The 13043-nt window shown below is 39.0% G+C and overlaps 1 protein-coding gene across 1 annotated transcript; it reads left to right on the forward strand.

The window, feature by feature from the left end:
- Window positions 1–1471: 1471 nt before the first annotated feature.
- Window positions 1472–4142, forward strand: LOC121998317 (putative pentatricopeptide repeat-containing protein At1g17630). The gene is made up of 2 exons (XM_042553177.1): window positions 1472–3766; window positions 3922–4142. The coding sequence occupies exon 1, from the start codon at window positions 1494–1496 to the stop codon at window positions 3588–3590; it is 2097 nt and encodes a 698-aa protein (XP_042409111.1). The 5' UTR covers window positions 1472–1493; the 3' UTR covers window positions 3591–3766; window positions 3922–4142.
- Window positions 4143–13043: the final 8901 nt, after the last annotated feature.

The raw sequence follows: 13043 nt of genomic DNA on the forward strand, positions 1-13043 counted from the left end.
GTGCGTTGTAGCTCAGATTCAAATCTTATATGCCTAATTAATCCTTGAAAAACCCAACCGCTATACCATAGCCCGAGGTTGAGGATTTACTCATTGCTAAAATAAAAGAATGACCATTAGAAGTTTCACTATGATCCATAAAAGATCAGTTCTCATCAAGAAGATACAAGGAGAAAGAAATTTATTAAATCGAAATGAGAGTTAGACTCTCTTTAATCTTTAAAAATTAGGTGCTTACAACAAAACTAGAGTAACCATTGAACCCTTGTATTTAATTCTAAAATCGACAATGTACCTATTTGTAGCATTCTCGACATGGTCCATGGGTGAATCGTGTTTAATCTGACCTATTCGATAGGCCACTCCTACCTAGTCGGACTTGCAGATCACCCTAAGCATAGCTTGATATGACTCGATTTCTTTTGAACTCTACTAGCACAACTCAAATTAGGCTGGGGATATAATTGGAGAAGGTGGTTGCTTGTTACCACATTTCTAGTAGTAATTAATAATTGATCCGGCCTGAGATTGGGAAAGAGAGAACCATCATAGGTGTGAAGTTGATGTTGAGTCAGTGATGCTTGAAGTGATTTTGAACAGGTTGATGGTGTGCGAACTTCGAGGCCTATGGAACAATTAGAGAGGGTTAGAAGGAAGGCTAAGGTGGACCTGGTGCAACCATTTCAACACTCAAATCAGACCTTATGCTCAACAAACATAGAAGAAGAAGTGAAAAGTAGAGAAATGTGTCCCTGGTTGTGCGCGTACTTGTGTCAGAGAGAGTGGAGCTTTTTTTATGCTACCTTCTTAGAGAGAAAGAGAGGGAGAGAGAGAGCCCAAGTCTCTTGCTAACTTTGTTATGGTTGAAGGGGTGTCATATCGTCAGTTAGCCACGTTTTTATTAGGACGATGTCATATTGCCCCACGTTTTAATTGAGGGGATGCCACATCGTCCATTGGTTTAAGGTATGTCACATCCTCCCACACGCTCTGTGTCTTCTATTAACCATTCCCTCTCCACTTGGGCACAATGGACATTTTGGGTGGAGATGCTCAAGGTGAGGGGAGTTAGGCTTCTACTCATGAGTTAGGGGAGCCGAGCTTCTACTCTTGAGTAAGGGGAATTAGGCTTCTACTACTAAGTGAAGAGGTTGCCTCCGCGTCGAATTAGAGTTAGATATAGTCTTGGATTGAGGTTCCTATCCGTGGCTTAATTGAACTTGAACTCAATTTGACTTGACTCAGGCTCCCTCTTAATCGGCCTGATCTTGTCTTATACTCTCAGATCAGCTTGACTTTTCATCCATTGTGTCACGACTATCTCCACCACATCAATAATAATTTAATAAGTAATAATTTATTATGATTTTAAAAAAGGTTATAGTAAATTTAATAGTTTTAAAAATTAAAATAAATTTATGAAACATATAAAGTTTTATTAATATATTTAGAAACTTAAACCTTCGGAAAAGCTCGGCCGGGAAGCAGCCCACATGCTGCTGTACCAAAAACGCTGCTTCCTCTCCGCCGTCGCTTTGACGTCTGATCCCGTGCCCTCCTCCTTCGACGCCCTCCTCCAGCAATGCTCCGGTCTTCTCCAAATCAAGCAAATCCATGCCCAACTCCTCCTCTCGCCCCATCAACTCTCGCCCTTCTTGGGCGCCCGCCTCATCTCAGCCTACACCTGCTTCGGTCTCCTCGCCGACGCGCAGCTCGTATTCGAAGCTGCCTCCGACCACCATGCAGCCTCTCCCCTCCTCTGGAACTCCATCATCCGCTCCACCCTCGCTCACTGCCGCCCACGAGATGCTGTCTCCCTCTACCAAAGGATGAGATCCATCGGCACCCTCCCCGACGGCTTCACGTTTCCCCTCGCCATTAGAGGCTGCTCCGCCCTAGAGAACCCCCAACTGTGTCTTTGTATACATAACCATGCTGCTTCCATGGGGTTTCAGTCCCATCTACACGTAGCCAACCAACTCATATCGATGTATGGCAAAATGGGCCAAATGGGCATTGCCAGAAAGGTGTTCGACGGGATGCCTTCCAGGAACATTGTTACTTGGAATACTTTGATGTCTGGATACTCGACAAATTGTGACCCTGAAGCAGCCTGTGATGCCTTCCGGCTGATGGAATCTGCAGGGCACACGCCTAACCCAGTGACTTGGACGACGCTGATGTCGGCTCATGCTCGATGTCAACAACATGGCAAGGTCCTGGAGATTTTCAATGAGATGAGGACCCAGGGCGTCGAACCCACTGCACAAGCAGTAGCCGTGTCTCTGTCTGTCTGCCCTTATGCTACCACTGCAGCATTGCAGAAAGGGAAGGCCATTCACGGCTTGGCCATTTTGTGCGGATTTGACAAATACCCCTTCGTCAGCAACTCCCTGGTTTGCATGTATGGCAAACTTGGCAACAGAGAGGACGCGAAGAGGGTTTTCCATGAGATGGAGGTACAGAATTTGGTAAGCTGGAACGCCTTGATCTCAAGCTATGCAGCTGGTGGTTTATGCAATGAGGCTTATGAAATCTTCATTGAAATGGAGGAAGCAGGAAACTTGACACCCAACGTGGTGACTTGGAGTGCAGTGATCGGCGGCTTTGCCTCTAATGGAATGTCTACGCAATCTCTGGACCTTTTCAGGAAGATGCAGGGAGTAGGGGTGAAGCCCAACTCGATCACACTCGCCACCATTCTATCAATTTGTGCAGAGCTATCAGCATTGCGTTTGGGTAAAGAGGTTCATGCTCACATCACAAGAGGCTTCATGATTGATGAGTTGCTGGTTGGGAATGCACTTCTTGCTATGTACGCAAAGAGTGGCTGCCCAAGACATGCACACATTCTGTTTGATAAAATGAAGAGCAAAGATTTGATCTCATGGAATACGTTGATCTCTAGTTATGGGATGTATGGATTGTGCAATGAGGCTCTTGAAACTTTCAATTGCATGATTAGAGTGGGTTGTGAGCCAGATGCCATTACCTTCATATCCATTCTGTCGGCTTGCAGTCACGCCGCACGTGTTTCAGAGGGTTGTAGTCTCTTTGATCAAATGGTGAGCAAATTTAGAATTATGCCAAGCATGGAGCACTACTCTTGCATGGTGGACATTTTAGGTCGAGCTGGATTGCTAAGACAAGCTAAGGAACTAATTGCAAGGATGCCCATGAAGCCTAATGCTTGTATTTTGGGAGCCATGCTGAATTCATGCAGAATACACGGCAACAGAGTAGTGGCTAAGGACATAGAGGCACAAATTCTGGAACTTGAAGGGCAAGCTACCGGCAACTACATGTTACTCTCTAATCTGTATGCAGCCAATGGCAGGTGGGAGGACTCTGCAAGATTGAGAGTGATAACAAAGGCAAAAGGATTGAAGAAAAACTTAGGGCAGAGTTGGATAGACTTGAAGAGCAAGTTCTATGTGTTTTCAGCTGGATCCTTGTTGCCTCAAAACTCAAAGGATGTGTTTCTAGTTCTTGAAGGTTTGTGCCAGCAAATGCAGATGGAGAAGCTTGTGCCAGATGATGATCTGGCGATGCTTCATAATGTTTGTGAAGGAGAATGCTTGGCTGGCTAGTAAGAAATGTGCCGATCCAGAGAGCTGGGCTTGTTGAGCCTACTCTATTCAAGCACAAGGGTGGCCAATCCTTTAAGACAGCAACATCGATTTTGTGCTGCTGAGACTTGATCTAAGAAGACACTTGCCTATCCACTACCTGAAATCATTGATGTTACTGCAACAGCCAGTTTTAGGTGAGGTTGAACTTGTTTATCTATTATATACTAATTGTTCTTGTTAGTTTTGTTCCCCCATTCTAGCTTCTCTTCATGCTTGCTTTTAGGTATCCTTGCAATAGTGTCTCAGTCATTTTAGTTTTCTGCTCCAATTCATTAAACTTTCTGTTCAGGTCCAATAAGAAGCAGCAAAACTTAGAGCTTCCTCAAAGACATAGAACACTTGCATCTATCTGTGGATTTCTAAAGAGATCTCAAATTACAGATCTCCAGAAAGGTACACTACTCCTGTTCTCTGATAGGAAAGAAATGCGCATCCACTTGACTACTTGTTCATGAGGATATGTACCACATTCTCTTAAATAATATTAGGTTGGGCTGCTAGTTCATAATCTTTAAGATTCTATGAAGGTTTGATCACCAAGTATATTCATATGATTTTGTCGAGGAAATGATCAACATAATGATTAATGTTTGTTTGGTTGGTGGTCGATTTCTACAAGGCCAATATTGATGTAATAGAGTGCATTGCAAGTGAGGTGCTTATGCATCTCAAGGTCGTTTTATAATTAAGATTTTAAGCCTCATTGACCATGTCCAGCACACTAAACGACCAGCATCGAAGCATAATTGTGACCTACTCATCCAGAAAATGAAGATTTGACGCAAGGAAATCCTCTCGACAGCCCCACTTCACCATGGCGGTTCTTATAAATAGACTAGACTCGAATTGAATCACTTGAACCATTAAATTAGTTTACTCTGAATTGAGCTGAACAGTCGATTTCAAATTAACCTGTCTGATAATGAACTGATGAATCCCCTTTGAACCAAATGAGCCAAGTTGTCCAACCCAAAGCACACTGTTTGAGCCACACAATCTCAATATGAAGGTCTGGGTCTCATCAAATGAACGACTTTAACCCAACACCAGCTATCAAATCAAATAGAATATAAAAAAAATTGTAAAAACAAATAAATGTATAAACAAAAATTTTCCATATCTTTTCAATTTTAAAAATTGCTTACAAAGATATTGATCCCTTAGCTATTTGACGGGCGGTTATAAATTTGACGGTCGGCTATAAATTGACGTCGTAATTTTTTTTTTTTCTTTTCATGTAACTTAAGGATGGACATTTGGGATGAGTGTATTTGCTACCATTTAAAACCATTAAAGTTTTAAAAAAAATTCATAAAATTTACAAAAATCAAGATCCACAGCATACTTTCACAGCTTCAAATTAGAGTTGTTATTCCACCATATCCTATTTTTTCCTTGAGATAAGAAATGCAGCGGTCAGGAAGAACAAAGAAAGTCTACTTTTTATATATTGAGTAAAATATCCTAAACATTTCATTCAGGCTCGTAGCAAGATACAATCAAATAAATCATAGAAACATTTTACTCTGACATAATGATCTTTTATATGCACGGTAACAAAAAGATGGAATCTGTCATCTCAATAGCTCCATATAGTTGGTCTCACGATCATCTGTGTGGAGATAAATTGAGAAGCTATAGTTGACCACTGTAGGGAAGGATGGTTTGTTTGACTTTACCGAGAATCGACCCTTACCTATTATAATAAATTTAACTTTGTAGTAATCAACTCAACCTTGCTTTAATGGCTGTATTAGAGGTGTAAATGAACCAAGTCGTTCATGAGCTATTCGAATCTTGATTTGATAAAAGCTCATTTGAGCTCGTTTAATGAGACTCATTAAAATAAACAAATCAAGCTCAAGTTTTATAATATTCGACTTGTTAGCTTCTGAACATGTTCGTTAGTAAGCTCATGAATCAACTTTTAAATGAAAAATTAATAGTTTTGATATTGAATTTATAGATTAAAAATATAAATAAATATATTAAAATTATTTATTAAAATAAAATTATAAATTTTAATAAGAATATTATAATTTTTTTCTAAATAAATTTAGTTTTTAATAAATATTTAAATTTATAATTTATATTTATTAAGCTCTTTTATGCTCGATAAAAGTTCGAATAAGCTCATGAATCATGAATATATTCGTTAAATAAAGTTCGAGCTCGGCTCGATATAAACGAGCTAAATTTAAATATTTAAGAGTTCGACTCGACTCGATTACACCCCTAGACGGAATCTTGGATATATAGTTATGCTTGGATAATCTCAATTTATTACACAAAATTTAACAAGTCAAGATGTGGACTTAGTGACGACGCTTCCATGTAGAAAGTTTCCGTCATTCATACATGGAAGCAAACATTTATGAATAAATTTGATATTTAATTTAATAAAAATTTATTTATATTCATTTAATATATATAAGATTAATTAAATAAATAAACTTGAATAATTTGTTAAACTAAATAAATAACTTTAAACACATATATATTCAACTCGTTAACGTTGATAAATAACGTTCGTGAACAATGTGTTAGGACCGATGGTCGCGGCTAAAGAGGGGGGGTGTGAATAGCCGACCCCAAATTCTTTCGTTTCTTCCTACAATTAGGGTTAGCGCAGCTGAAATAGCTAAATAGAAACGTAAAAAGGAAAGATCAAACCTCAAACTCGAACTCGACGATGTAACGAGGTTCGGAGATGATACTCCTACTCCTCGGCGTGTCCGTAAGGTGGACGAAGCCTATCAATCCGTCGGTGGATGAGTCCCCGGAGAACCGGCTAATAGATGCTCCTTGTGGGTGGAAAAACCTCGCCACAATACTTGTAACAACAAGAAAGGAGTACAAGGAAAGCAAGAAGCAAATACAAACAACAATATGAATGCAACACTCGCTTGCCTTCTCTGTCGACTGGAGGCGATGAAGCAGCAACTTCACAACCCAACTGCAGCAGCTGATCGACGACTGGAAGCTCACGCGAAGCTTCGGAAGCGAGCTCAACAAAGCTCAGAACCTCAGAGCACAGAAGCAGAAGCTTCAATCCAAGGAAGAAGAAGTCTAACAGTAGCTCCTCAACCTCTTTTATAACCTGCGAAGAAGACACAGAAGAAACTAGCCGTTGCTACGCAACGGCTAGGATGTGGACCGATCAGGCTTCATCCTGATCGGTCCACAAGGGTCCTGATCGGTCTTGGGGACCGATCAAGCTAATCCTGGACCGATCAGGCTATGTCCTGATCGGTCCAGGAGGGGTCTGATCGGTCCCTTTGACCGATCAGCCTTTCTCCTTCTTCTCTTCTGTTTGCTTCCTGATCGGTCTTCAGACCGATCAGATAATCCACAGAAGCATTCTGTTTGATTACTGATCGGTCACCAGACCGATCAACCGTATCACTGGATCGGTCCCCAGATCGATCCAGAGCTTGGTTTTTGCCCAAACCAAGTCCCAAACCTTCCAAACCAATATCCGGTCAACCTTGACCTATTGGTATCTCATGCTTAGCATCTGGTCACTCCCTTGACCTGCTAAGACTCCCTACCAAGTGTCCGGTCAATCCCTTTGACCCACTTGGACTTTTCTCTTCGTGTCAAGTATCAGGTCACTCCCTTGACCTACTTGACCTTCTCAACACCATATGTCCGATCACCCTTGATCCATCTGGATTTTCCCTTGCCCGGCTTCACTCACCAGGACTTTCACCTAGCTTCACTCACTAGGGTTTTCACCAGGACTTTCACCTAGCTTCACTCACTAGGGTTTTCACCTGGCTTCACTCACCAGGATTTCCAATCTGCCCGGCTTCATTCACCAGGATTTTCAACTGCCTGGCTTCACTCACCAGGACTTTCCCACTGCCTGGCTTCACTCACCAGGACTTTCCACATCCGGTCCAGAGAACGAGTTACCGAGCCCTCTCTGACCACAGTTCGGAGAACGAGCTACCGAGCCCTCTCCGACTTCCATCCGGTCCAGAGAACGAGCTACCAAGCTCTCTCTGACCTAGTCCGGAGAACGAGCTACCGAGCCCTCTCCGACTTCCACTTACCAAGTTCCCATACTTGGACTTCTCCGTGCCAAGTCTCCATACTTAGACTTTTCCCATGCCAAGCTCCCTGCTTGGACTTTTCCCGTGCCAAGCTCCCTGCTTGGACTTTTCCGAGTCAGGTCAACTCACCTCGGGTCAACCAGGTCAACCTTGACCAAGGGTTGCACTAACAATCTCCCATCAAAATACAACTCTTCTGTTCTTGTCAAACATCAAAATACAACTCGAGTCAGGTCAACTCGAGTCTGGTCAACCAGGTCAACCTTGACCTAAGGTTGCACCAACACAATGTTCATTAATAAAACTCTTATCAATATGTAAAATAAATAATATAATAAAATAAAATAAATAAATAACTTTGAATTATCAAGTTTAATAACCAATCAAAAAAAGTAAAAGTTTCAAGCAATCAAATAACCTTGAATCGAGAGCTTGATAACATCTAAACGGAACAAGCTCGAACCAAACTCAAGTCAAGCTTGAATTGAGAGTTTGATAGTATCTAAACGAACCAAGCTCAAGTCAAGATTCAAACAAACTCAAGCTCATAAAAAATAAACTAAGCTAAACTTGAACAATTATTTCAAAGGTCTGATTTATTTTAGGCTCGGTTCGATTTAGCTCGGTTACCTTATCAAAAAAGTTTAAACATCTCAAAATTTAGCTCGCCTCGATTTATTTACCACCCTAGTCATTCATGCTTCAGCTAATTTTTCATGTCATCATGTAAATAAATGGAAAATGTACTCCACATTATACGATTGGGTACGAGAACCAAATAAATTAAAAGTAGCTGCATACACAAAGCCAAAAGTAAAGTAGTCAAAGAATATAGATATATATACTCTCACAGACTGCAAGCTAGAATTTAGAATTTAGATGACCAGATTAAAATTTGTGAGTAAAGGCAAATTTGTTCTAGTTTGTTGTCAACAAGTTCTCATGAATGAATAAATTTCCTTTTGCCCTCATAATTAATTAAGCTCACTTCCTATAATCTACTTCAATAGTAATGCTGGAAAATATTTTCAAAAAGCCTCATTCAACACAAAGCATTAGAATTAACTTCCTAAGACAAGCATATAATATATTTCAGAGAAAAATAGATAATCCTTTACAATCGAATAGACTAAGAGGCACATACTCTCAATTATTATTAGCTCATAAAGTATATATTAGATCTGGGATGAAGGTGACAAAGTAGTATTCTTAAGACGAGCATACCTGTACCTGCAGCCTGAAACTTGCTATTCCGAATCTGTTATTCTCAGATGACACTGTTCTTGTTTCCACGGAAATCCGCATCATTCCTTTCACCTCTTTGAGGCATTCAAGGATACGGATAACCCAATTGTTCATATCACAGTAGTCTTCCTTCACCACCACTCGAAGATCAATCAGTTGTATTTTTGATGTTGATGTTAGACATGATAATCAACTCTTTGAGGCATTCAAGGATACAGATAACCCAATTGTTCATACCACAATAGTCTTCCTTCACCATCACTCGAAGATCAATCAGTTGTATTTTTGATGTTGATGTTAGACATGATAATCAACTCTTTGAGGCATTCAAGGATACGGATAACCCAATTGTTCATATCACAGTAGTCTTCCTTCACCACCACTCGCAGATCAATCAGTTGTATTTTTGATGTTGATGTTAGACATGATAATCAACTCTTTGAGGCATTCAAGGATACAGATAACCCAATTGTTCATATCACAGTAATCTTCCTTCACCACCACTCGAAGATCAATCAGTTGTATTTTTGATGTTGATGTTAGACATGATAATCAACTTTTTGAGGCATTCAAGGATACGGATAACCCAATTGTTCATATCACAGTAGTCTTCCTTCACCACCACTCGAAGATCAATCAGTTGTATTTTTGATGTTGATGTTAGACATGATAATCAACTCTTTGAGGCATTCAAGGATACGGATAACCCAATTGTTCATATCACAGTAGTCTTCACCACCACTCGCAGATCAATCAGTTGTATTTTTGATGTTGATGTTAGACATGATAATCAACTCTTTGAGGCATTCAAGGATACAGATAACCCAATTGTTCATATCACAGTAATCTTCCTTCACCACCACTCGAAGATCAATCAGTTGTATTTTTGATGTTGATGTTAGACATGATAATCAACTCTTTGAGGCATTCAAGGATACGGATAACCCAATTGTTCATATCACAGTAGTCTTCCTTCACCACCACTCGAAGATCAATCAGTTGTATTTTTGATGTTGATGTTAGACATGATAATCAACTCTTTAAGGCATTCAAGGATACGGATAACTCAATTGTTCATATCACAGTAGTCTTCCTTCACCACCACTCGAAGATCAATTAGTTGTATTTTTGATGTTGATGTTAGACATGATTTATTGATTATCCTGAATCTGTGGTTCTCTAGGTTTTACCAAAAAAACAAAAGAAGTTTTATTTGGAATAGAGGATAATTCTTCAAAATTTATATATACTCTTACCCCTAAGACTAAAAAAACATATATGAATCTCAATTCATATCTTATAAAAGGAAATCCTACTAGAAAAAGAAAAATTTATAACATAATTCCTAATAGAAAGAACTTACCAAAACATGACGCGACAATCCATAACCCATAAATACCTAATATACCAAAAATACTCTAAATACTATAAAAATAAAAATGACTAAAAATAATAAAAAGATATTTGGATCCTCTGAAAAGGACTTAAATGACATTTTTTTGAGTCCGAAACTTGACAATTACGAGTTTCTCAGTAACAAACGTAGATTTTTAAATTTTGCATCCGTGAGCACTGACAAAACCTAATTCTAAGTTTTGAATAAAAAGTTATAACCCGTTAAAAATTAAATACTCCTAGGTTGGTTCTGCACTAGATGTGGACTCAGACGCTCTGATTAACTTGAATTTCTACTCTTTCATTTGAATCACTAATGGACGTATCAACTTGGTCTTCTTTCGGTACTTGCGTACCTGCATTTCTAGCGCACTATTCCTCTCCTTGAGATCCTTGATCTCAGCCTTCAAAAGATTCAAGTAGTTCATGATGTTTACAAGCACAATGGCCTTGTCCTTTTTCTTGATCTACACAAAATATTTATTGTTTCATCGTGTCAGATGGACAAACACTACAAAAAAAAAAAATTGTATTAATAAGGAAATTTGTGATGGACATGAGTTGTTTCCATTTTTAATTAACGACGAAAAAGAGTTTCCATCACTAAGTAATGACGGGAACTCTTTTCCGTCGTTAATTAACAACTGATACACGTTTCCATCATTAACTAAGAAGGATTAACGATAGAAATGCATTTCTATTGTTAATTAATGGCGGAATCAAGCTTCTGTCCTTCCCCAGTTAACCACTAAAATTTTCATCACTAAAATCGGGATCAAAATTAGGGAAGAACCCTAATTTGATCTCCGTGCGAATGAGTTTCCTCTCTCCTTCCCGATCTCAACTCTTTGGCGTACTCCTCTTTAGCACGCATGCGATCTCCTCTCCAACACCCAAGTAATCCGGTTAGCTCTCTCTTACCTTCTCTCATCCCATCTCCAGGCTTGACCAAGCTTCTTGCGGCCCCCTGGCTGCAAGCTTGGCTGGCCGACAAAGTTGCTTGTGGCCCCCTAGTCGCAAGCTTGGTCAGCCGAGGCCAAGCTTCTAGCGGCCCCCTTGGCTGTGACCTTGGTCGGTTGAGTCCAAGCTGCTTGCGACCCCCTTGATTGCAAGCTTTGTCGGTCATGGCCAAGCTGCTTGTGACCCCCTGGTTGCTAGCTTGGTCGGCCGCAGTTCCTTGGCCGCAAGCTTAGCCGGAGATTGGCCACTATGGCCAAGTTGCTCAGGTCCCTAGCCATGAGCTTGGTCGGCCGCGGCGATGCTGCTCTCAACCACCTTGGTCGTGAGCTTGGTCGAAACTTGGCCAAAGCTTTGTAAAATGAATTGACAAATCAAATATTTTCTACATGCTTTATGTTAAGTTGCTTTCTCTCCCTTAGTTGATTATAAGGTAGAACATGTTTTTGTTTTCTATATCCTGTAGTCCTGATTTGTTTTTTTAGTTGCTTAGTTTGACTTCATTAATAATGTAGGTAATTTTTTTCTCACTATGATAGAATGTATATGAACAAAGTTTGGATGTACAATAGATTAGAAAATGGATTTATCATAAATGAATTTTTTGTTGAAGTTGAAGTGTTTGTGAATTTTGCTAAGAGTCATATAGAATATATGAATGGTTTCGATTTACGTTATTTGTGTAATCATTGCAAATGTAGAAATATAGCTTTCAGTGGTGAGAATACTGTGAAAGTACATATATATAGAAATGATTTTATTCCAAATTACTATAACTGGTACTATCATTGAGATCCTTATTTGTTTAAACCAATTGAGTCTTTTGTTGATTCGTCATCTAGCATAACTGCTCTATGGGAATCATCAATTAATAATATTGCAATGCAATCAATGGTTTATGATGCGATGAATACAATTGATTATTCTAATATAGATGAAATATCAACATCTTAACATTAAGAACTATATAACATGTTCAAGGCTAGTGAAAAGAATTATGGGAAGACATTTCTTTTGCTCATCCCAACTATCAGCTACTTTAATGTTATTGAATATTAAGGAAGAACATTATTTTTCAAAAAAATATTACGATGATATATGTCAATTGATGTCAGAGTTGCTTTCTGCTGATAATATAATGACTAATAACTTCTACATTATAAAAAAATTGATTAGGGTTTAGATTTGTTTGTAGGAAAGATTGATTGTCGTATAAATAATTGTATGATATTTTGGAATAATGATAGTGAACTGATCGAATGTAGAATCTATACTCCTTTGTTATAAACATCGTAGTCGCATACCTGTGATGAAGAAGAAGAAAAATATTCCATGGAAAGTTATGTATTACTATCAGTTAACTGGGAGATTTCAATGTTTGCATGTATATGTCGCAACAGCTTGCCACATGAGGTGTCATTATGAGAATGTACATGAAGAAGGTATTCTGTGTCATCCTTATGACACCCCTTCATAGAAATATTTTGATACAACATTTTTTCGCTTTTGCAATGAAATCACATAATGTGAGACTAGATTTTTCCACAGATGAATTTCAACTATTTAATTAGTTGGGACAGTAATATTCATCTTGACCAGATATATTAATATTATACAACTTACAACCATAGATGTGCATGAAAGACGAATTCATATTCCTTACAGTGCTTATTTCTAGTCCAACAAATCTAAATGAGAAGATATATATTTTCTTGCAATCTCTGATTGCCGAGTTGAATGAATTATGGAATGTAAG

Source organism: Zingiber officinale, chromosome 6A (assembly GCF_018446385.1).
Source record: "Zingiber officinale cultivar Zhangliang chromosome 6A, Zo_v1.1, whole genome shotgun sequence".
NCBI classification, from domain to species: domain Eukaryota; kingdom Viridiplantae; phylum Streptophyta; class Magnoliopsida; order Zingiberales; family Zingiberaceae; genus Zingiber; species Zingiber officinale.

Coding starts and splice junctions, on each gene's coding strand:
- LOC121998317 (XM_042553177.1), top strand. CDS start 1,494: ATGCTGCTGTACCAAAAACGCTGCTTCCTCTCCGCCGTCGCTTTGACG.